This window comes from Cyanistes caeruleus, chromosome 4 (genome assembly GCF_971803275.1).
Source record: "Cyanistes caeruleus chromosome 4, bCyaCae1.hap1.1, whole genome shotgun sequence".
Taxonomy (NCBI): Eukaryota; Metazoa; Chordata; class Aves; order Passeriformes; family Paridae; genus Cyanistes; species Cyanistes caeruleus.
In genome coordinates, this window is record NC_141704.1 from 75,734,731 (window position 1) to 75,758,264 (window position 23,534).

At 40.9% G+C, this 23,534-nt stretch overlaps 1 protein-coding gene across 23 annotated transcripts in view; it reads right to left on the reverse strand.

Moving 5' to 3' along the window:
* Positions 1-23,534, reverse strand: part of LOC111923346 (uncharacterized) — a 261,072-nt gene that overhangs the window by 60,497 nt on the left and 177,041 nt on the right. For 10 of the 23 annotated variants that reach the window (XR_015285912.1, XR_015285916.1, XR_015285910.1 and 7 more), the window contains one exon: positions 19,432-19,610. The exons of 2 other annotated variants lie outside the window; for them this stretch is intronic. Coding sequence is in view for 10 of the 21 variants with exons in the window: in XM_086885918.1 (XP_086742044.1) it covers positions 7,424-7,496 (73 nt within the window). In the remaining 11 variants the exon portion in view is untranslated. Of the gene's footprint in view, positions 1-7,423; positions 7,511-14,543; positions 14,624-15,628; positions 15,748-17,190; positions 17,300-19,431; positions 19,611-20,378; positions 20,587-23,534 lie in introns of those variants that run through there. 11 more of the 23 variants (XR_015285914.1, XM_086885916.1, XM_086885921.1 and 8 more) reach the window with 4 other exon arrangements.

Genomic DNA, 23,534 nt, shown 5'->3' on the forward strand with positions numbered 1-23,534 from the left:
AATATTATACTGTATAAATACTACTTTGCTCTTTTCCTTTTCACAGAAGCCCCAGGTCTCAGAAGCTTCCATTACCGAGCACACGTGATTTGGTTATATTGGAACATTGTAGGAAATGGAAAGCAGCCCTGACTGTCCAAAAACAGCAAAATGAAAGCCAGTATACTGTATACTTTGGCCCTGTCTCTAGAGAAGTAGCTCCAACTGGCCTCCAGACATTTTTCACTGCAATACCTATTGGCACAACTGAAGAAACTCTACTGTGTGACGCTGCGCATGGATCGTCAGTCCTTTTGTGCTGGGCTGGTCCCTTTCACTTGCTCTTTCCTGGAGAAAACAATGTAACCCACTATAAATCCAGACAACACTACTTCAAGCTTTAGCATGGAATCCAAACATGAGCAGGGGGAAACCTGGCAAAGAGCTGAAGCCAGAGATGTACATGTTTAACAGCAAGAGAAGGATGTGAAGGGATATGCAGCTGTTTCACTGCATGGCTTCTCCAAGAGGGAATTGGAGAGCACAGACGTAGACCATGTTCTCACTTCTAGCTGAGATAAACATTTACAAGCCATTAATTTTAAACAGGAAGGCATAACATTAGGACATGACCTTTATTTCAGTGTGAAGGCAAGCCACCCCAGCTCACTGCACTGCAGACATCCAAGAGAGATCCATACTGTTCCACTGCTCTGTTATTACAGGTGGGCTGGATTTTAAGTTCAACAAGGAAGGTGCAATTTTATGGCTCTGTGGAAAAATCTTTAAAATGCTGGTGGGTAGATGTCTGATGATGCCAGACTGGTGCTGCAAAACATCATATATAGAAAAAGCACTGAAGAAAACATTTGTGTGCCAATGAATAAGCATTTAGGTAAATAATTCTCAACTGTATATGCAGATTTGGTGTCATTACGCTACTATTACAGATGCCTACCCTGCTTTTCTTCTTTTAAAAGGGTGCAATTCTCATGCTTTATCATTAGCTTTCTAGCTGGAAGCTGATAGAACATGAAAGACAGCAACAAAAGACACTGGGAGATTAATTTACAGAGAAAATGTGCAGATTCTGAAAAGTCACAATCTAATTGTAGCTTGAAAGATGAAACACAGTTCTTGTTTGTATCACATCCCCCGTGCTTCCCATATGGAAATATATATACAGACAATTTTTTATAGTGGGAAACTATCAGGTATCACTTTGTATTAATTGCAAAGTAGATATTTATAGCAATTTCTTATAAAAACTGAAGTAGGTCAAAGACTGAAAAGTGGTAAGTTTGGGCTTTTGTATCCCAGTCTGAGACAGTTTAATAGGTAGATCTGTGTCATCATTGCAGCTAGCTTATAGCTGCCAAATAAATTTGGCCATATCAGACCCCCAAACTCAATCAGCCCAGAACTCAAACAAGCCCCTGGATAAGTTACAGGGGACCCTCAGCTGTCCCTGTTCAAGTTCAGATGCAAGCACACCACTGGTCAAGGAGCTGGGCAGTGCTAAAGCCTTGACCAATAAATTATCTAGACCTGGGAGTTTTGAACTGACTACACAAGTAGGTTCCAAACAATAAAACGAGCTGTTTGTCTGATGATGAACAGAGGACTCGAGTTGGGATTTCTGTCTCCCAACCCACGACCCACATGTAACACATGGTGACCCCGTGTGTGGACATCATGATCCCCATGAACAGAGCAAAGGGGAGACAGAGCCCGGCTAAAACAGCGAAAAACTGGAAAAAAAAGGCGAGAAGAACCTGACCTACAGAGAAAAGCTGGAAATAATCAAGAGGTGTGTGGAAACAGCCATCTAAAATTTACAAGGAGAACTGCAGTGAAAAACTGCTCAAATCTCGAATTCTTTTGGATTTACTCTTAAAAATAGAAGAAAACAACTGCAGGAGCCATGGGTGGATGGATCTCTGTACAGGATTATCCATTTTTGAAGGTATGGTCACTTCTTTTACAAGAACCGGAGGCAGAATATGATGAAGAGGCTTTGTTAGCTTTAATAACATGGACTAAGAACATGGATTGGACACAACCAAAGAGGCTGCCCTTGATATAAAAACACGGGAATGAACTGGCCCAGAGGTGGTGAAAGCGTGATAAAAGTTATAAAGCCCTGGAAACTTATTTTGGACTTAATGAGACTGTTAATTACTGGCTTACAAGGCAAGTACTGGGCACTGGATTAGATAGAGGGAGGACTGGGCACTTTTCCAAGCCCACTGAAGGCAGTGGGATGAAATGGCTGTGGCTCATGGCCACATCGCCCTGAACGTGACCCTCGCCCCAAGACTGCCTTTTAGCGAGCAGTTTCCCACAACCCTGCCATGCTGCAGTGCACAGGCGCCTCGTGGTGCCTCACCGGGTGGACAAACGGTGGCATACGGTAACAAGCCAAATCACACGATCCCACCATGTGGCTGGATCCTGCCAAGTGGCGGAGCAGGTAGGGAGTGGCAGAGCCCGGAGCTGCGCTGACACCACCGCAGACGAACTGCAACAAGTGGCGAAGGTGCGGCTGCACCAAGGAGCTGCGGTGCGGTGCCAGAACACCCAGCAGCTGCTCCAACCTCTTGTGCAGCGCCAGCCGCACAGAGCTGCCACCACATGTCTGAGGACGCCGCCATTTTGGCAGGGCAGCCCATGACAATGATACAGATCCATGGGGTTGCTGGGACCACCCCCTGCCACCAGGGCCGCCCCTGCCCAGAGCTGATTGGCTCAGCCCAGAAACCACGCCCACAGCCCCACCTCCACAGGCCACGCCTGCCTTGCGCTGCTGCTGAGGGCCCAAGGTGACATCACTACAAGTACCTGGATTTTCTCTCTACATTATACTGGAAGCAAGAACATCCTGGCAGCAGACCCTGTTCCCGGCCCCACACCCACCACTGCCACAACCTCAACACATCAGCAGCCAAGGCTCCAACAGCCCCAAGGAACCACATCGCTGATGGAAACACGATATCCCCATGGAGGGAACCAAAGTTTTCACTGTACCACCGGCCCCGGAGAACAAGGCCCTGCAACCCTGCCCACCTCATCGATGTTCAGAGCAGAAACCATCCCCACTCGAGACCTGGTAATCTTTTGGATGGATGTAAAACAAAAGGCTACTGAAGGCAGGGATATAGAGGGGGATGAGCTGATTTCTGCACCCATGTCTTCACCATCACAAGATGGCTGGCAGCATGGAGGGGGAACAATTGGAGCATTCCCAGTTTTGCAAGGTAATGGCACAACACCTGACAAGTACATACCCTTCAACTGGCAAATCCTTTCAGAGCTGCGCCAGCTGGCTGCTAAACACAGGCTAGGTGTTGCCTGCTGTTGCAAATATGCTTCAATTTATGACTGCTAGTGAATTAACTCCCTGTGATATGAAGAATATTGCAAAATTAATCTGTACTCCAGTGCAGTAGATGATGTTTGAATCTGCCTGGAGATCCTATGCAAAGGACCAGGGGCTGAAAAATTCAAGAGCTTCACAGCAGGACCCATGTTGTGGGGCAGCGATCCCTCAACTAATGGGATTATACCCCATGGAAGATCCAAAACCCAGGCTCGCTTGAACTCTGCAAACCTAGCACAAGTGAAGGACTTAGCGATGTGGGCTCTAACAAAAATCACGAACTTGTCTCTGCCAACCCAAAGCTATTGAAGCATAAGACAAAACCCCAATGAGCAATATATGCAATTCAGATAACATTTGCAGGATGCTATGGAAAAGCAGATCACAGTGAAGCAAGGGGTCAATTAATGGTACAATTGGCATGAGATAATGCAAACCAAGTCTGTAGAAAGATTATAGATGCATTACCTAAAGAGAATCCATCTCTAGAGGAAATGATTACAGCACGTGCTAAGGTTGGGACTGGATCTCACAACATGGATATGTTAGCTGATGCTATTACAGCTGCTGTTAAACTGACACCCCATTACAAGTGTGGACAAGAAGACCACGTGAAAGTGAACTGCCCTCACAAGTCCATTCCACAGGGGACATCTCAGGGACAAAGAAGTGGTAATGCAAGCTGCAACCAATGTGGGAGAGTTGGACATACAGCCAAGGTATGCTGGTCCAAATCTCTCAAAGATGAGGAAAACGAGAAGCCCAACGCAAAGGGGAAACATGTGACAACACAAGTATTTTCCCACCCTCCAGCACAAGCCTGTGTGACCAGCTCACAGCAAGGACAAGAGGATCAGCTGGTATGGATGTTTCCACCTCAATCCCAATAACCATAAACTCATTCAGGTACATAAAGACCCTCTTGAGGCCCAGGGGCCGATAGGGAAAGGACGGAGTGCACAGCTAATAGGAAGATCCAGTGCCACGCTCCAAGGTTTCTTTGCGCACCCCGGTGTCATGGATGCCAATTTTACAGGATAAATAAAAGCCGTGGTGCCAACCCCTACTCTGCCTGTCACTATCCCTGCTAACACCCAAATTACACAACTTCATCCTTTTAACTCTTCTGTCCCCAAAGCAGACTCTATGGAGCGAGGAGACCAAGGCTTTGGATCAACAGGAGAGCCCCAGGTGTACTGGACTCAGGTCATGGGTGATCAAAGACCTGATATGGTTTGTACTGTTACAGTGCCTCAGGCCAGGCCCTCACAGATAAGGGTCAGTGGTGTGATGGACACAGGGGCAGATGTCACCATCATCTCATCAACACATGGCCTTCATCCTGGCCTACCACACCTGCAGGATCTGCCATTGCTGGCCTCGGAGAGACCACACAGAGCTGCTTGAGTAGCCACCCTGTGTTGATCAAAAAATCAGAAGGCCAAACAGCTACAATTTGACCTTACATCACCACAGCATCACTGAACCTGTGGGGATGTTCTGTCTGCATAGGAGTACATGTAGGAATGGATTTTTGTCTTACTAACTCAAAGATGTGTCATTTTTAATTATATATCAAGATGTAGCCTGTAAAACCTAACAGAAACAAATGTTTCCTTCAGTAGTTTTGAATTGCTTTGTTTATAACAAAAGGGTAAATAGTAATTTCAAAGGAGTTGCATATATATGTGCATAAAGTTATAGCTATTTACAAATTATTTATATATAAATAGTTATTTAGCGAATGATAGATAACAAAGCCAGTGGTTTTATGAGTTATTACTGAAAGAGTTCCATTAAAGATACGATAGGGAAGTCTTTCCAGTCTAGGTCTTAGTTCTGGCCAAACCGTGACCTTAACTGGGAAGTGAAAATATACTATCAAACCCAGATATTTCTATGCTGAAGATGAAAGTCAGTCACTTAGACTAGCTCATTTGGCTTTGCAAAAGCTGAACCCCTTTCCTTTGAGATAAACATGGAGGCTTCATCCAGAAGAAGCCTTTGAAGTCCTCATTGCAAAAAGGATGCTCCTCAGCAATCGCAGACACTGGGCGACAGCAAAGCATATAGACAGTTGAAAGTTTCACCTTGTTAATTTTGTTCAAAGGTCCATGTTTTGTTCCTCTTGTAGCTGTTGAAACAAGGAAGGGAGAGGAGGTATGGGGTCCCATACCCACCCCCCCAAAAGTCTTTGGGTTTTTTATGTTCTCATGTTTTTCTCATGTTTTTCAATAAATTCACAACATAACCTAGCAAGCTGACTGCTTGTTGGAAACAGAAGATTGGCAATGGTGGGACAGTCTGCCCATCACCCTACTCGAACTCCAAAACTCAAATATCTGAAAGACATCAGTGGTAGAAATATGTGAATTTTTAAGTGAAATGGTTTTGATTTGAATTGTTTATTGTTTATAGTGTCAAGCTGTAACACTGCAACTTCCAAGCAGCTAACCTGTGACATGCTAGCCTGAAGGATTGTGATATTTGTGGTTTCACCTGACAGCTCCTAGACCTGAATGCTGCAGCTCCAGCAATACATGGAGCATACCCCTGGCTGAAGGAGCTAGGTTTGTCAAATTGAGTAGAAAAGAAAGTAAAAAATTCAAATTAGACTCATGCTATCTTTGTCTTCTTGTCTGCAAGGTGCCTGCAGGAAAGATAACAAAGAACATTTTTACATTTTTTAATACAACCAAAAGGATGATTTGTCACTATGGCAGCTAGCTTATAGCTGCCAAATAAACTTGGTCATATCAGACCTCCAAATTCAACCAGCCCAGAAGTAGAACAGGTCCCCGGTTAAGTTACAGGGGACCCTCAGCTGTCCCTGTTCAAGTTCAGTTGTAAGCACACCACTGGTCAAGGAGCTGGGCAGTGCTAAAGCCTTGACCAATAAATTGTCTAGATCTGGGAGTTTTGAACTGACTAGGTAGTTCAAACAATAGGTAGGTATTCCAAACAATAAAATGAGCTGTTTGTCTGATGATCAAGAAAGGACTCGAGTTGGGATTTCTGTTTCCCAACCCATGACCCACATGTAACAGTCCTGCACAAAGCTGAATGCTTCAAAACCTTTGAAAGAGCTATCAGCAAGTTTTCTAGATTAGCTCTTCAACACTGTCATTTCCAGAATGACCAGTGATTTTTAAACCCTAGCTGACAATCTCTGAAAAAAATAAAAATAAAAAAATCGTAATATCCATACAAGCCACAATAGAATCTGGTAATTCTACAGGGACAAAAAAAAAAAATCAAAACTGTACAAGTATATTAAATGTAAAATTCTTCGCTATTGTGAAACTGGCTTCTGATCAGTAAAAGCCTTAAGTGGACTCTCAGCCTTAGCTTACCATTCTTCTTAATCAGGAGACAGAGGAACCCCTCAAGAGGTTTAGTTCAGGCTTAGAAAACAATTAATTTCAACACTGCAGAGAACCAAAGCTCTGGAATGTGCAATTCTGAAAGTTTGAGAACATTTTTTTTTGAAGAAGCACTAGACACAACCATGACTTGGAAATACAAACTGTACCCAACTGGGAAAGGTCTTTTGCATTATTAAATAACCTAGAAAAATGCTAATGCTGTATTTCATTTTTGAAAACTGCAAACACTCTCTAGTGAAAAGCAAGTATACTACTTCTGGTGAGACAGATATGCTGTGCTTTGTGAGGTTCTAGCATTTTCAGATAGGCCACTCACACAAATGTGATTTTTACTAGAAAAATTTTTTCCATTCTGGAATACTTTTATTGCTATTGGGTTTTCCTCAATAATAACATGTGCAAAACAAATATTTGCTGTGACTCTAGGAACTGCTTCAGACACTGAGACTGGGACTTCAATCCATATCCTTAACACATTTCACTGTTGTCTTGGATCCAAAAGCATAGATGAACCTGAACTTCAAAACTAGTCCTACTCTCTCAGCAGAGCAAAAGCAAATAATTAGGATCATGTTTTAGAGCACCTGGCTAGAACCTCATTGAAAAATGGGGTACAGATTTTTAACTTAAAACAAAACTCAACAACTTTTGAACAATTCTAAGCAGGCACAGGAATTACCTGGGAGCTTCTTCTGATTTTCAGTGACTTCCAACTGAGAACATACAAGAAGTGAAATGACCAGGCCTGCCATGTCCTATGCATGAACTGTTGAAAAGAGCATATTTTTATATACAGTTCTAGTAAGGAAAAAACAAAAGACAAAAATCCAAATGTAAAGCAATACTCAACTACTGGGAACCTATTTGTAAGCATTCTGTCAGAAATTATATCAGCATTAACTTATGATTAAAAATTCAGGAAAAAGTAAGATGAAAAGAAGGAAAGACTTTGGGAAACATATAAAACTCACAAAGTTTTCCTTGCTTAATTAAAGAATGGTGCTGGCTGACATTGCCAAGCTCTGCAGTGGCTATGGCATGTCTGATTTTGCTGTAAAATTCTGATTTTAGTTTTCTGTCTGAAATTTACTGTTCCTTTTTAAAGGGGTTTTCTTCCTAAGAGATTAGTGTTCTGTTTATATACAGATGAAAATGATCTAACTTGAGATGGCTGGTATAATGAAGAGCCCAGATACAGTTAAAAAAGGGGGTGTTTCTTTATGTAGAAAACTACTGTAGTCCATCTACAGTTTAACAAATCACTAGGATCTTAGTGCAAGGTGTATAAAGCTGGATGTTCTTTTCATTCAAGGCTGTCTTTCAGATAACAAACATTACAAACTCATTTTTTTCTGAGAATTAATTGCCATAGATCTAGGCCAGTCTGGTCAGATGAAAAGCAGCACTCAGAAATGAGAATTTCAGTTAAGATTCAAAATACATGAATAGAAGTGTGACCTTTATAAAAAAAAAATGTTCATACCTACATAATATATATGTGTATGTTTTAGATTGTCCTGTATTTGTTAATAACTGTGGTTATTGCACAGAAAAAAATAATTTGTCCAAACCAAACCATAAATAATTAAGGCCAGGATTTTGACATCAGATCTGTGTGGGTGGATTTTTGCACCCCCGCGGATTCAATGGCAGGATCAAAGACTGGGAAAGCCAGAAATACACTCAGAATGTGAATATTGCTCAAGTCCATCACCTGGCATTTCCAGTGCAGGGAAGGGTCTGCTTTCACTGCCACCCTCTCATCTAAGGGCCTGGGACAGACATTTTCAGAGTAGCAGACGATAGCATTCTTGTCTCACCCTGCCCCTAGCAGCTAATTCCTACCCCAGCCACCTCTTCCAGTTATGAGTTAGAGCTACGAAAACACAGAACTGGCACTTGGAGTTTCACTTCTCCTGACTATTCTAAAAAAATAAGTTTAGCCTAAACCCCTTATCTCAAGCTATATATTCTAGGATTTTTTTTTTTTTTTAATTTTATTTTTTACGTCCTAAAAAATAGTGTTCATTTTTATTTCAGCTGTTCTGAAAGTAATCAGAGAAAAACTACACTGACTGCTGGTGTTTAGGGTGTGGGGCAGGGGCAGATCTGCTGCTCCTGCTGAGGAAGTTGTGGACGGCTGTCACACAAAAAGTAACTTGATGCTATCAAATACCCTCGTTTCCCTTGATAAAAGAGAACTTGTTGCAGTAACATTTGGGAATCTTGACTTAACTCATCATCAAAATACAGCTCCCATTCATATGGAATAAAAGGGAAAATACTATGGCTGACACTAAGGGCAGAATCAGCCCAGATAATGTTCCCCAGTTGCCTTAATTTGTGGAAGAAATTCAAAACTTATCAAAAATTCAGCTGATTTCCATGGAAACAGGATAACAGGATTTTAACTTGTGAATCAAAACTGCATGAGGGCCAAAATGCCAAGCACAAATTAAAAAAATATTTTTTCACATTGGGATTCTCAAAACAAGAGGCAAATAGTTAAACAGAATAGAAATAATGAATTCACAAGGGACTAATTTTTCATCATCCACACTATCTTTTTTTGTACAGTGCATATCTACTTATACATGCCTATGTTTTGAATATTTCATTAAATGGCCTAATATTAAAACATTAACGTATTTTTTATGGTTTTAATATCTCTTATAACTTAAAAGCAGAAAGTATGTAGAGAAAACACATCAGCATTTATTTCAGCATCTCACCCATGGGCCAGTCACAATCTGGATTTAAACTTTGTTTAAACCGTCTATGGAAACAGCTAAATAGATTTTTACTGAGTATCCCAGTGGCAACATTATCAATAGCATTCTCTGCTTCAGAATTATCACTTCACCTGAATACCCACAAAAAATGGACAATTATTCCCCTGGAACACATTGGGAGTATATGATTTCTCTAAGCAAACAAGGCTCACTGTTGTACTTTTATCTTCACAGTAACTCAGGCTCTTGCAATAAATACTCGCTGTAACATTTAACATTGGCAGTGACAAAACTATGTAAGAACTAGATTATTTTGTATTTTTCAGTATTGCAGTGTAGGAGGTTTTAGAGTCCTCTTTCAGTTTACAAAATTTTTCATAATCTACAAAACAATCTAGAAACAAACACAAAAAGCACACAAAGTGCAAATATCCAGTTCAGCCCAAGGATACAGAGCAGCATGTGGTGTTCTGCATGATACCAAAACTGCTGAATTTTTTAACATCTGACTGTCTAGGAAAAGCTATTTCAGATCACATAACTTGGAGAAATTTTAAGTTTTCTATAAAGATTGTGCAGCGTTAAGGCTCTGACACAGCTTAGATTTTAAATTTATGAAAATAAGAGAAAAAGTTTAGCAACATTGTTTTTCAGCTCTTAAAAGAGTGTAAAAAAAAAATTAATTTAATTTAAATTAAATTAAATTACTAGGAGTCCTTCCATTCCATCCTGTGACAATTTTATCTGGCACATAGGTGGTGGTTTGTTAATTTGGTTTTTCCTTCCAAATATCTTTACTATTTGATCAGATCTTTAAGATGGTTGAATATTTGTCCACTAATTTTTCAGTTTTATGCTCAATTTTCTTTTTTAATAAACAGCATATGCACTGCAGATATATATTGAAATACAGAAGAATACTTCAGAATTGTGTATTTGTTCTGCTGCAGTTTATTTATTCTTTCTACATAGCCCTGTGTCTAAGAAACCTTCAAAGCACTCCCAAAATAAAACAGCCATGTTACACATAACTTTTTAAGTCAAGGAATCATGGTTTCCTAAAGATAGCTTCTAATGAAAGCCAAGGGTTTTTTTACACCAACTTTACAGATGCAATTATATTTAATCACTGTTAAGAATCAAGATTTTTAGCAGCTAGATGAAGTATACTGGATTAGCTTAATAGCCATATCTTTCTCAGACTTTTTAAAACCTGTTTTTCTTTCCACTGAAGCAGAGAGCGAGGGGATTGGAAACTTCCAGTGATTCTTTTGTAGACTAAAGTGGTTTAACTCTGCTCATATAAGAAGACAACTCTAATTCTCACGGGTCGAGAAAGAGAACAAACGAAAACTACACTCCCTCTCTACATTAGCCAGAAGCACATATTGTCAGAAAGGAAACAGGACAGAAAACGTTAACTGCTGTACCAAAATATACAGGCATAAAATAAAATCCTTCGGGAAATTTTGAGACCCAAATCTCTTCAAAGTTTTTTGAAAAAGAGAGCCCATGCATTTAGAACTAAACTGGATGAATCCATCACTTGACTCAATACCCCAAGGAAAATGTGGCACATAGCATATTAAGTTAATAAAAAACAAACAAATGTACAGCTAGTAAGTCTGAAAATTCAAACCTTAAGTTCCTCATTATAAAAGCCACAAGTGACTTTCTAAGCAGGACTACCCAAACCACTATGCTGCGTCCCTAGGGACAATCGGTTTTCCTTCTCATCTTCTTTGCTGCTTTTGTACTGATGTATAAAAGTTTAGTTGTCTGGGGCTCAACCACTTTCAGGCAGCTTTGAGCAGTCACCAGCCTAGTGATGAGATGACCATACGTGATGAAAGGACAAGGTTAACTCACAGTTTCAGAGTTAGTGTTGGTGTTTCATGTGCCACATGATGAATAACAACATGAGAGGCCCCTATTCTTCTGAAATATAATTGGCTTTTCTTTAGAGAACAGCATAGAGAAACACAAAAAAATGGGGTAACATTCAGGTCACACTCAGACAGATTGACTTTCCGGTGCCTCTTTCAAACCTCATCTTCCTCCTCCTCTCTCAGAAATGCAAATGGATCACCCCAACTTTCCTTTTGACACTCATGCTTTCCTTGCAAACATTTGGTGACTATCTAGAGATTGCTAACCCAGAGCCCCCTAAAGGCTGGCTCTCTGATTCCATTTTCCTTCAGACATGCAGAGCTCCAGAGCACGTTGTTGCTTTGTCCACCTTGCCAATGCCCTGTCACTGCCCCATGCTTTCCTTCTGCCTTCTGTATTGGGAAAGCCTGCTCAGCCAGGCACAGCACCACTGCCCACTGCTCAACTAGACCCTTGTGGCTCCCTTCCCACCAGCCCCAAATGTTCACTTTTGTGCACTGCTCGCAGGTTCATCCCTCTCTTTCCTCTCTCCTGGACTCTGCTGTGTCCTGCAAAAGTGGCTGTTGTTTTGCTCCTTTTCCTGGACAGTTCAGCTGCTCTTGTTCTTTGATTCATTCCTTTAGGGTTAGATGTTTTGTTTTTTTCTCAGCAATTCCTCCTGTAAACTGGAATCACATGTCCTAAAAATAATCCTGTCTCTAATTAGGAGATCTTTTATGTCTCTAATGTACATGTGCATGCCAGAATTTTCTACCACACAATGCAAGCATCTATCCTCCTCTCTGCTTCTTGCTTTTAGGATTGAGAGAAAACTATCCCTCTACTACCTCCTGTACATTTTCCTCAAATATTTTTACCAGCTGTTTCAGGGTTTGTGTATTCATTCCTGGAAATTTTATTTCACTCTTTCATTTTGTCTGGTGAAAGCGTAAGAAAGCTCTACCTTCATCTTGTCATTTTTATCCCCTTTGTCAGGCTCATGCACAGACACAGCTCTTCCACATGGGCCTGAAACCTTGGTCTGGCAGTTTTGCATTCTGAGGTGTCTGGTTCCTTGCAAGGGGTTACTCTGCCCTCTTCTAGGTGCCATTAATCAGATTTTTTTCCCTCTGTGGCTCTCTCAGCCTGCCTGATGCTGACCATGCTTCCATGCATACCATGCTAGGTAAATAACATGAGGGCTCCATATTTTTGCAGCAAACTTTAATACGGGTATGCAGAGAGCTTTACTACCCATAACATGTGGATCTCTCAGTTGGGTATGATGACAGTAAAATATCCAGTGTTTCAAACTATGCTCCTCTAAGTTCCAGCTGGGTTCCCACAGTCACTATGACAAGAGTTTGCACTCACACATTTTGCAGACACTTCCAAATCTCCTCACTTCCATCCTGCCTAAGTAGTGAATTTCTTTTCCTACACCTATATCAGCCATGTTTAGGAAAACGACAACATTCTCTAATGACAAGTGTCTTATGAAGAAGTGATGGTATCAGCCAGTCCCAGCTGCAGATAAACATTCTTGCATGAAAAATTCTGGAGGCAATGCTTGACCCTAGCAAATCACCTGGCAGAACAACTCTCTTCTGTAGCACAGCTGCATGACTGTGCAGCAGACACAACCTGTCTCTCCATAAATTCATGCCTTTAAGAGTTTCTAAGCTCCATAAGCCGAAGGAAAGTTATTTTAATCACGTACATAAGCTCTGATTGTCAGAAGCTGTGCTCTGAGAAGACACTCAACCCCACAGGAGCAGAGCAGCCCATGTCCTTGATGCTGGAAGGGGGCTTAGAAGGTGAGAACTCTTCACTGTCCCAGGCTGAGAAGCTCCACTGAGCCTCCAGCAGAGATGCACCTGTCTGAGGCATCCTGGTACTCTCTGACCCTGCACCCTCAACTCGGGGCTGGAGGAGGCCAGAAAGGATTCCCAGGAGAGGTGGTGCATCTAGGTGGGTCCAAGGGGCTCCCACAGGTCATGGACACGAGCACAACAGGGCTACAGTTCAAAGGAGTAAAAACTCATTTAAAGTACTTTATCAGAGCAAGTGGAAATTCTGCAAATTAGGATGGCAGAATTTAAATTGTTCTGCAGGGTCACTGTACACTTCATTCGGTCACAAATACCACCAAGACACACCACCAAATGACACAGCAAAGTGCTGGGATTCAATTGCCTGCTGCCCCTCTTAGAAACCTCCATGAGAGCAAATTTTACAAGCTGAGTTCTAAGATTTGGGACTGGTGCAGGCCTTTCTATTTGCAAATGCAATTTTAAGGCTCTATTTTATTGTTGCTAAAAATAAGGTAATAGAAGGGTTCTGGTCTTGCACTATAATGAACTGCTGGCTCAATTGTTTGAAGAAGGAAAATTGCATTGATGAGACTGGATCAAAGACAAAGAAAAAAGTCAGTTATTTCCTCTTGAGGGTAAAAAATTTGAGAGGCTCACGCTTTTTCAAGCCACCCTTACTGTGGTTTAGAGGCAGAGAGATCTTGTAGTCAGATTTGATTTATTAACAAAAAAACAAGATAAAAAAAAGAGAAGTGGGCACGAAGACTCTAGTGTCAGAGAAGACTCAAAGAAAACCAAATGTTCCTATTACAAAGTGGAACATGTGCCCAAGCTTGCTTTGTTTCAGAAATGAGCTGCAATGCAGACAAGGGAATGGCACTTTTAACAGCTACAACTGTCTGCCATCCCCAGGCAGGAAGCCTCCTCCTAAACTTCAGAGGCACCACCATTTTTAATTCCTTGCCAACATATACATTTGTCACAATTGTTGGGATGCCAACTATTTCATGACAGAATCCAAACAGCAAGAATTTTTAATCCAGGGAATACTCAGAGCAAGTTATGTCAGTCCCTGTGCCTCATTACAGAGTCTGAGAATAATACATGTCATAGCCATTGCAATTAAATCTACATACATTTAAAATTACTTAGTCTTTCATGCCATCTTTTGATAGTTGTCTATTGTAGCTAGTCTACTAAATCTGAATTTTGTGGACACACTATTTCCTTGTCCAATAATACTGAAATAAAAAAAAGAAAAAAAAAAGAAAAAAGAAAAGAGCAAAGAGGATACCAGGTAATTGCTTGAATCCAGGTTGTACAAAACCAGTTCTATAGACGGATGTCCTGATTACACCAGCCAGCTCAGGAGCCCTAAACTTGCCTGTGATCTGTGAGGCTCTTCCAAAGACAGCTGAGTGGTTACATGGTGTTGACTGATCATGTCAGGCTGCTAAATCATATCTAGAAATGGAAGAAAGATACACTGCACTTTCTTTAAACTACTGTCTTATAAGTAGTATTTGTAGTAATGTTGTGTGAACTTAAGAGTTTAGGGCAGTCTGTGTGCCTGTGACCAGCAGCTTCACATTTACACTGAAAACATGTCCTTAAAACTCACTTTTCAACAACACTGTGCACTCTGGAGTCTTCACAGACCAGAAACAGTTCCCTCCCATAAAAAAACAAACAAAAATCTAAAAACTTTCAACAAAATATAAGAATCATATCCCGAGTATTGTATCCCTAGGTTTCATCAAAGAATATCAGATATACCTGAAAAAGGGCTCCACTATCTTCCTTGAGCATTCCACCTTTACCTATTCTGCTGCCCATCTCAATAATTGCTACAATCCCCTGACAGACACATTGGGCTGGAAGTTCCTGAAGTCTTTGAAAATGTGAGACAACGGAGACAATGACCTCAGAACTGGTGGGGTTTTACTCAGCATCTGAACTGGGTTTCTTTAAAGCCAATATCCCCCATCTCAGACCACCTGAAGTCAGAGAAGTGACAGGAAAAGGGGGAATGGCTTCACACTGACAGAGGGCAGGGTTAGATGGGGTATTGGGAAGAAATTTCCTGTGAGGGTGGGCAGGCCCTGGCACAGGTTGTCCAGAAAAGCTGTGGCTATCCCATCCCTGGAAGTGTTCCAGGCCAGGCTGGATGGGGCTTGGAGCAACCTGGGATAGTGGAAGGTGTCCCTGCCCATGGCAGGGAGTGGAACTCTTTAAGGTCCTTTCCATTCCAATCCATTCCATAGTTCTGTGATCCTGTGGTTCAGTGTAAAGGAAAAATTAAAGACTGACCAGAAGCGTCCTGAAATTCTCCTGTTAAAAGCAATACACCTTTTCCCAGCCAGTTCAACAGGCACTGGTTCTAGTTCCAAGTAATGTGGGTGTGTGGGTTATCCCCTGGGACTTCAACCTGCTGGTCATGGGATGCCCAGGACTGGGCACTTATCATACCTGATGAGGACACAGGCATTTCCAGAAATCCCCCCTCCATCCAGAGCAGGCTTGTAAAGTAGGTGGGGAAACTGACCCATCTCATTTCATCAGCCACAGAGAAATGATGCTTCTGGGTACTTTAAACACAGGTATATCAATTTCTTTGAATAGTATCTATCTCATATTTTTCTTTAGTTGGATATGGAGCTTCCAGAGGTAAGAATTCACATATGCTAATCATTGTTTGTTTAAAAATTTGGTTTAACTGATTACTAATATAAACAAGTTATTGGAAATAGCAAAATAATATTATGAGACTACAAAAGTACTTGGTAACCTGTGTGGTAATTTTAAAAAATACCATATTTAAGAAAAATTAAAAACATGACTTATACCAAAATCTTCAAGAAAGATCATGACTTGCCCAAAATACCCCAAATTATCATTTCTCCTGTTCTCCCTTTCTCCTGGTTACCCAGTGAGTATAAGTATCCTCTTATGCTATTTCTTGCAAGATCTTTTTTCTCCTTAAAATCTTAAAATAAAATTTCTTTTTTTTCCAATGTTTGATAGAGCTTTTTCTCATAGGACCTCCTGCACAGGAATCCTGTACAAAGAGCCACACACTGAAAACCACTGCTCTGTTTAACTAAAGCTGTCGGTGCTTTTTAAAACCCATCAGAAATAGGACTGAATTCTAAGGAACCTACACTCATCTTGTGATCATTTTTCAGTTGGAGATTGAATCAGCCAGCTGACTGCACAAATGAAGATTTTCTTTAGAGAATAAAAAGGTTATAGTTAAAGCACAAAGTTCTCAGAATTTAAAAGATGCCAAAGGAAAGGCTGCCCTCTGCTCAAGAAAAGTCAACTGTTATGACTGAACTTGCCTATAGCAGCAAATCTGAATAATACATTCAGCACTGGAAGTTCACCCCAAATATTTTAAGTTTGGCAGTATTTTAAGTTTGGCAATAAAGAACAGATAACAATGACGCTAAGAGGCAACTGGGCTCTCCCACAATTAACTTCCCTTGTTTTAGTACTCTCATTTTAGTTTGAGAAAGTCAATACCTTTATAATTACCTAACTTTAGGATATGTATTAATCTTTATGTTACATACTGTATTTCTACCCCAGCACATTCTTTCTCTGGGAAAAAAAAAGAAAAAGAAAAAAAGATTATCAGTCATTTCCTGTGGGCTGGAAAGAAATCCTGCTTGAAAGGCTCACAAGAGCAATTTAATATTGGAACAACTGCACCGTCCATTCTCTGTATTCATTGCTCACCAGCTGAGTGAAGATCGCTTGGTTACAAGGGCATCTGCTTTTCACAGGTGGGTCTGACAAGCCAAGTTTATTTGTTTCTTGTGGAATTACAAAGAAAACTGCAGCTGAGAGAAGAAAAATCCCACACAAGCAAACCTATTTCTTCATCTGAACACATCCAAATTAACTTACAAGTAATTTAACAAGCATGGTGTCAGCCTTTCCTCTCAGCTATTATTTACTGTACACACTGACGATGTTCTGACTACGAAGTTATTTTAATTATTTGTGACAATATCATTGGGCATTACCTGATTTTATTGTTAACTGTGTTTCTTCCTCAAAAAATGAACTTCAGTCTCCAGAGACTTTAATCTTAACAAGATTTCATACATTAGAGTTCTTGGAATAGACCACTTCCTTAAAAATACATGAGAATCAAGTTTTAGAAGATTTTAATTTAGTTTCTGATCTTGCAAATTTATTCTGAGGTCTAGCCCTAAAGAGATACATGTATGAGTAGACTTAGACACATCAGAGGTAACAGTAATAACTCACTGTTTTCTTAATAAGAACAGCCACCTCTTAACCAGACTGATCTTTTTTTCTTTCTCTCCAGTTTTAAAAAGAAGATTCTTATGGTAAGATATTTGTGTTTTAAATTCAGTGAAAAATATATGGACACACAAATATCAGATTTTTAACACTGCTGGCATTAAATAAAGACATAAACCAAGACAAAAATCATCAAACTGGTAATATTTCCTCAATAGAAGTCATCCCTCTAGATAATTATTAATAGACCTCAAAACTCCTGACCCCCAAGTACCTTTTCATCAGATACACAGCCCCAAACTGGTGTCCCCAGGTGTTGCAAAGATAAATGGGCTTCACAGCCTATAAATACAAACTGGTTTGGACCAAGCTGTGAGAGCAATCAAGTCATAGATTCTCTAAGGGCCCGTACAGAAACTGTGCTACGGTAACTCTTACACACCAGTGACCCCCCAGGACTGATATTTCAGCTCATCTCAAGTGCCTCAGAGCTGACATAAAAGATGTGCAACCCCTGAAGTTAAAAGGTCTGCCACAAACAGGACTCTGCCCTCCAGACATAGGCAATCCAAACCACTTTACATATTTATACACATGTATGCATGAACACACACGCTTCCTATGCAAAACAAAATAATATCATTCTGTGCCAAGATTCCTGGGCAGCTTTTTCATGTGCTTGATGTAATCCACAGTTGGGCCATGCAGGCTCCAGATCAGCACGATGGATTCCTCAGCCAAATGGTAATTTACAGTAGTCATTTCCAGAAATAGGACACTGATGTAATGGTTACACAAGTCTTTGGCTGTGTTTATTAATACCTCTGGTGTTCTGGGGTGCACAGTGTGGTACTTGTGTCCAGCTATCGTTCTTATCTACAACATTTGGAATGATAGCAAAGAGAGAAAATAGGCATGCCTTTATTGCAGAGGCACAGATGATGGGAGGATAGGGGATAACCAGATTCAACAAATAAACAAACAAATGAATCTGTATGCTGTTGATTCCCCCACACTTATTACTGTGCGCTCCACCACAAATATTCTCTTTGATGCTTACAAGAAAGATGAGCTACAAAGGCTGCAAGAATGCTTATGCCCATTACTGTCTTAATTATAAACTTGTCTGTCTATAAACAAATGAAAAATAATGTCTGTTTGTAGGCCCAGGCAAAACTACTAAGGCTATAAAGTGAGCATTCCATTATTTGTCATTTATTATAAGCAGCATCTTACATTACCCTGAATGTGAAAACCTGCAACATTAACAACCGTGCCCAACACGCATTTAGAAAACAAGATTTCTGGAATGTGTTTTAGTTATATATATCTGACCTAAAACAAGCCAGAGAAAAAAAGTAATGTAGAAGAGAACATACTGATAGCCTCTGGAAAATGCTCTTTATATAAAATCTTATGACTACAGTGATGGAGAAGGGATCCTGATGACACCCCAGCGGCCTGTACTACATTGACAGAGAAATAAGGAAATACACTGGAGGAGTTTAATTCACCGAATTTAAGATAATGGACACCACCACAAAACACAAAACAAAATCACAAAGGGCACGCAATGGCATGAACTGTACACAGTGCAAATACTGCAGCTATTTCTCTGGAACAAGCAAGACAAAATACTATGTCCTACTCAGTGGTTTACACTAACACTTATTTTTCATTGTTAAACACTTTGTACTCTGACACATATTTTCAAAAGAATAAAGAAAATGTGATACATCCTCTCATTTTTTAATACTAAGCAATTTCTTTGTATATACATTTATATCTATTTCATTCTGGTAGTAAAGTTTGGCTTATCGTTCTTTCTGCTTGATTATTTTAACAAATATTGCACTGAAATTTTCTCAATGATATTGCTCATGTAGACAGGAGTCAATGCACAAACAGAATTCTCTCTGCCCTAGAATTATACCTTCACACTTCTTACCAGCTTCTACTTTGCAACTAAGTTGCTTGTTCTTTATTTTTAATTTTACCTTAAGCTTCAGAAGACCTGCAGGAGTCCTGCAGACAGTGAGATGGAAAACTTCTCCTTGGTGACTTTCATAATGCATTTTGAATGATGGTTCAGTTAAGTAAGAGCTTTTCCAGTCTTAAAGTAATTTCTGTTGTAAATTTTACACTCCTGTCAAGGTGAGTACATCCGGCTGATACGCTGCAAAGATAATAAAGATAACTTTCACAACCCAGAAACAGGCAACTATGTATCAACTGGAGCAGTAAATATCTGTGAGGGTTTTCTTTTCTCTGCTTTTGTAACTCTGGGGCAGGATATCATTGATAGCTGTAAGAGAAAGGCTGCCTGCACACTACATTTAGATCTTAAACATACACAGACCAGTGAGAGTATAGAAGCCACAGTTTTGCAAAAACAACCAATGTTTTTAACTGGGTCCTATGTCAGAGTTGTTAGCAGGTAAGAAAAGGACATTTTTTGTGCACACATTTTAAGTTTGCAAGGGCAGTGATTCTCAATCCCCCTGACAATGATTTTGTTCTTTTTGTGTCCTCAACCCACTGCTCCTCTCTCTCAATGCATGAGCCTCACGATGGCACTGCTCAGAGCACTGCTCTTTGTCAGAACACTGCACTGTGCCACCAGGAAAAGCAGCACCTCTCCAGCTGCTGCCTACAGACACTGGAGAAGCAGAGCAGTTCTCTGCAGTGGGAAACGGGACAGAAGCAGTGCTTTGAGCTGCACACCATGTGCATTTCAGTGCTGTGGGGAGGACCACACCTGCTCTCTGACTTACACGTCATGTAGCCTGTAAAATAACACAGCAAACTTGACCTGGTGAACTGGCCGGTGTAGGGGTGACATCACCATCCCCCAAGCATCTTGTCGAATACTTATCACTAAGTTTTTCTGGCAGGCAGAGTAACCACGGTACAGGCTGAGGTGGCACCTCACTTGGTAACTCACACTGGAGACTTCCTCAGGACAACTGTGTCCTATGTCCAGGGAGCTGAAGATGGAGTCAACACTGCAAGCTTAAATCTAACATAAACTCATCAATGGCTGCAGAATTATCTCTCAGCAGCCACAGGCCTCCTCCACACAGCTCAGCTGGACACAAACCCATCCTGCACCTGGTGCTCCATGAGGGACCTGTTGTGGGTGTGCCAGCCTGGCCCTGGGTGAGCCACACCTCACAGAGGTAGGAATTCCGCTTGCCCTGCTCACACAATGCTTGCAGACACCTCAAAAACTCCTTGAGCAGTATTTGAGCAGCTTGACAATTCCACCTTTAGTGGTTATTACAGTGCAAGTTTTACCTGTAAAAATGCTTGTCCCACACTGGATAAATATGTAAATAACCCCGCAAAACAAAATTTATTTTTGTATTTAGATTTAATAAAACATACGAAACACCATATGTAACTGTATTCACATACGATATACAAACTCACAGCTTTCTATAGCAACACATATGCTGTTGGACTCAGCAAGCAAATTCTATAGGGGCAGAGTGATTATTTCAATCCATACTTCTGAACACATGTCTCAGAGCATTAAAGTATACTTTAATTACTGTGCCAAGCAGATGAGCACATAATAGCAGCTATCATTTCAGAACTTTACAGATGTGGTTCACTATTTGAAAAAAACCCTCTTAGATGAACATTTGCTTTACAAAAGCAGCAGACTCTTGATCTTATTGATGTTGCTTTATTTTAAATCAAATCACAATTCGATGATACTGAGTATTGTTCTTAAAGCCTTGGGTTCTGCAGTTATGCAATTACATGACACCTAACCATTTTTAAGACTAAGTATATCTCTAGCTGTTGTGTTTTATGCTTAAAACCTGTATCTCAGCAGCTCAAAAACCACTCTGCAAAAAAATTCTACAGTGCTTTAACATCTTCTAGCATTTAAAATATGATTTTTGAATCCAAGCTAATATTTTTATATATTAATACCTGAAATTAGTAACGCCACACTATTAACCCAGGAATCTGCTGCGAAGGCTGAGGCCAGCCAACAGCATCAGCTCCTGGCACTGCTTCCAGCTGATGGTCAGCAAAAATACCCACACCCCTTAAGGGGGCTGGACAAGAGTGATGCAGTTCAAAGGGAGCCACCCCACCTGTCCTGGTGCCAGCATCCCATGGGACAGCATGAGTCAGCCCCAGCACTGTCCTGAGAAGCTCCTGTGCCACTCCTCAGCCTGCTGAACAATACTACAGTGTACAGAATGAGAAGGACCCCCATGATGACCATCAGACCTGTGAGAAGGGGCTAAGGGACCTGAGTAGGCTTTGGTAACAGCCTCTCCACACCCAACAGGAGGCTAGAAGAAGCCAGCGCCAAGCTATTCACACAGTGGGGTGTGGCATGAGAACAAGGGACAACTGACAGAATTTGAAATACGAAAGGTTCAGGTTAGAAACAATGAAAAACCCTTCTGCCATGAAGTCAGTCAAGCAGTGGAAGGGGCTGCACAGAGGCTGTGCAGTTTCCATGCCTGGAGGCTTTCATGACCTAACTAAACAAAACCTTGAGCCACTGGGTCTCAGCTGGCCAAGCTTTGAGCAGGATGCTGGACTAGATGTCTCCCAAGATGCCTCTAGTCTAGTGACTAGATCCACACTGAAGGATGAACCTATGACTGCCCTGTGCTGCTTACCATTGCTGCCTAACTGGAATGTTCTCTGGAGCTCATCTCTTCTCAAAAGACTTTATTTGCTCTGTTCACAGCTCAGAGACCCTTACTCTTGACACCCTTCAGGTCCTGGAAAAGTGTCTTATTTGACATCCATGGGACTTTTTTCCTTCTGAGAGCAAAGAGCTTCAGACAATTGAACCTTAAAGTATTTTAGCGAATACTTTACAGTTCAGGGTCGGTTTTAATTGTTTCTATACAATGAGTAACAACACACACACACACACACAAAAGCCATTTAAGATGCACAATAGAAGAGTGAAACACCTGTTAAAATTTTTTCCTCAGCATGAACATAATCCAATTTAGTTTAAGACATTTCCCCCTTAACTTTTAAAAAATACAATTCCATGCCTCACCTTGATATATCTTTTCTCACTGAGGTCAAAACCACTGCTGAAACTGTTGGTATAAATGTATTTCCATTACTTTCCTCCCACATAGGTTCTACATTTTCAGCTTCCAAAGCATAGTGCAGACATCAGGAAGAACCCTATGACAGCTTCCATGCAGAACAGAAGCCCAGAGCCAGCCTGGCCCATGAAGCAGATTTCCACAAATGGACCTGTTTTTGTAGTTCCTGGAATGCTGAGCATAACACCACCAATACAACCATACACAAGGGAACTAAGAAGCAGCACTGTTGAGCTACCTAGAACCCAAACTATCTGACATTTGAAAATGCTCTTTAGGCTCTTACATGAGGTCCTGGGTACATTTTGGTATACAGATTTTACTGCTCAAGTCTGAAAATAGGACAGAGGGAACTCACTGAAACAAGTCTAACAAATAGTTTGAAATACACAGCGATAACAGGTGACCCCAAAGCAACTCACACAAGTTAGCACAAACCTATCATACTCTTATTAGAAGACCACCTTCTTAAAGCAACTGCTTTAGTTCCTGGAATGCTTCTGCTTAATTTCATTGCCTTGTCCAGCTGGGCCCTAACTCCATTTTGCCACTGTGTATAATTTCCCCTTAGAAAATATCAAATGGACAAATCAGGTTCCAGCCTCTGGAACCAAGATATTACTGAGCTCCATAAGCTATTAAGGGGTTTCAAATTATGGCAAACAAATCCCTTAAGGCTCACTTAGAAAAAAATATAAAAACACAGGTCTAAGCTTGCCAGACTGTCTGCCTCTCACATTCACAGAAACCCGCCTGAGAAAAAAAAAAAAAAAAAAAAAAAAAAAAAAAAAAAAAAATCTTTATTATGTATGAGGTACAGACCATCTGTGATGGGCTTTGAGAGCCAACTTAAAAGTGGGGGGGAGGAGACTGTTCCCAACTGCATTCACAGTCAGTGAAGAGCTTGAGACTCAGCAGCTGTCTGTGAGCAGGGAAGAGGTGGTGGGTCAGGATAAATGAGGCTGCACAAGACCTGCCAGGGTCAAGGATGGAAAGGC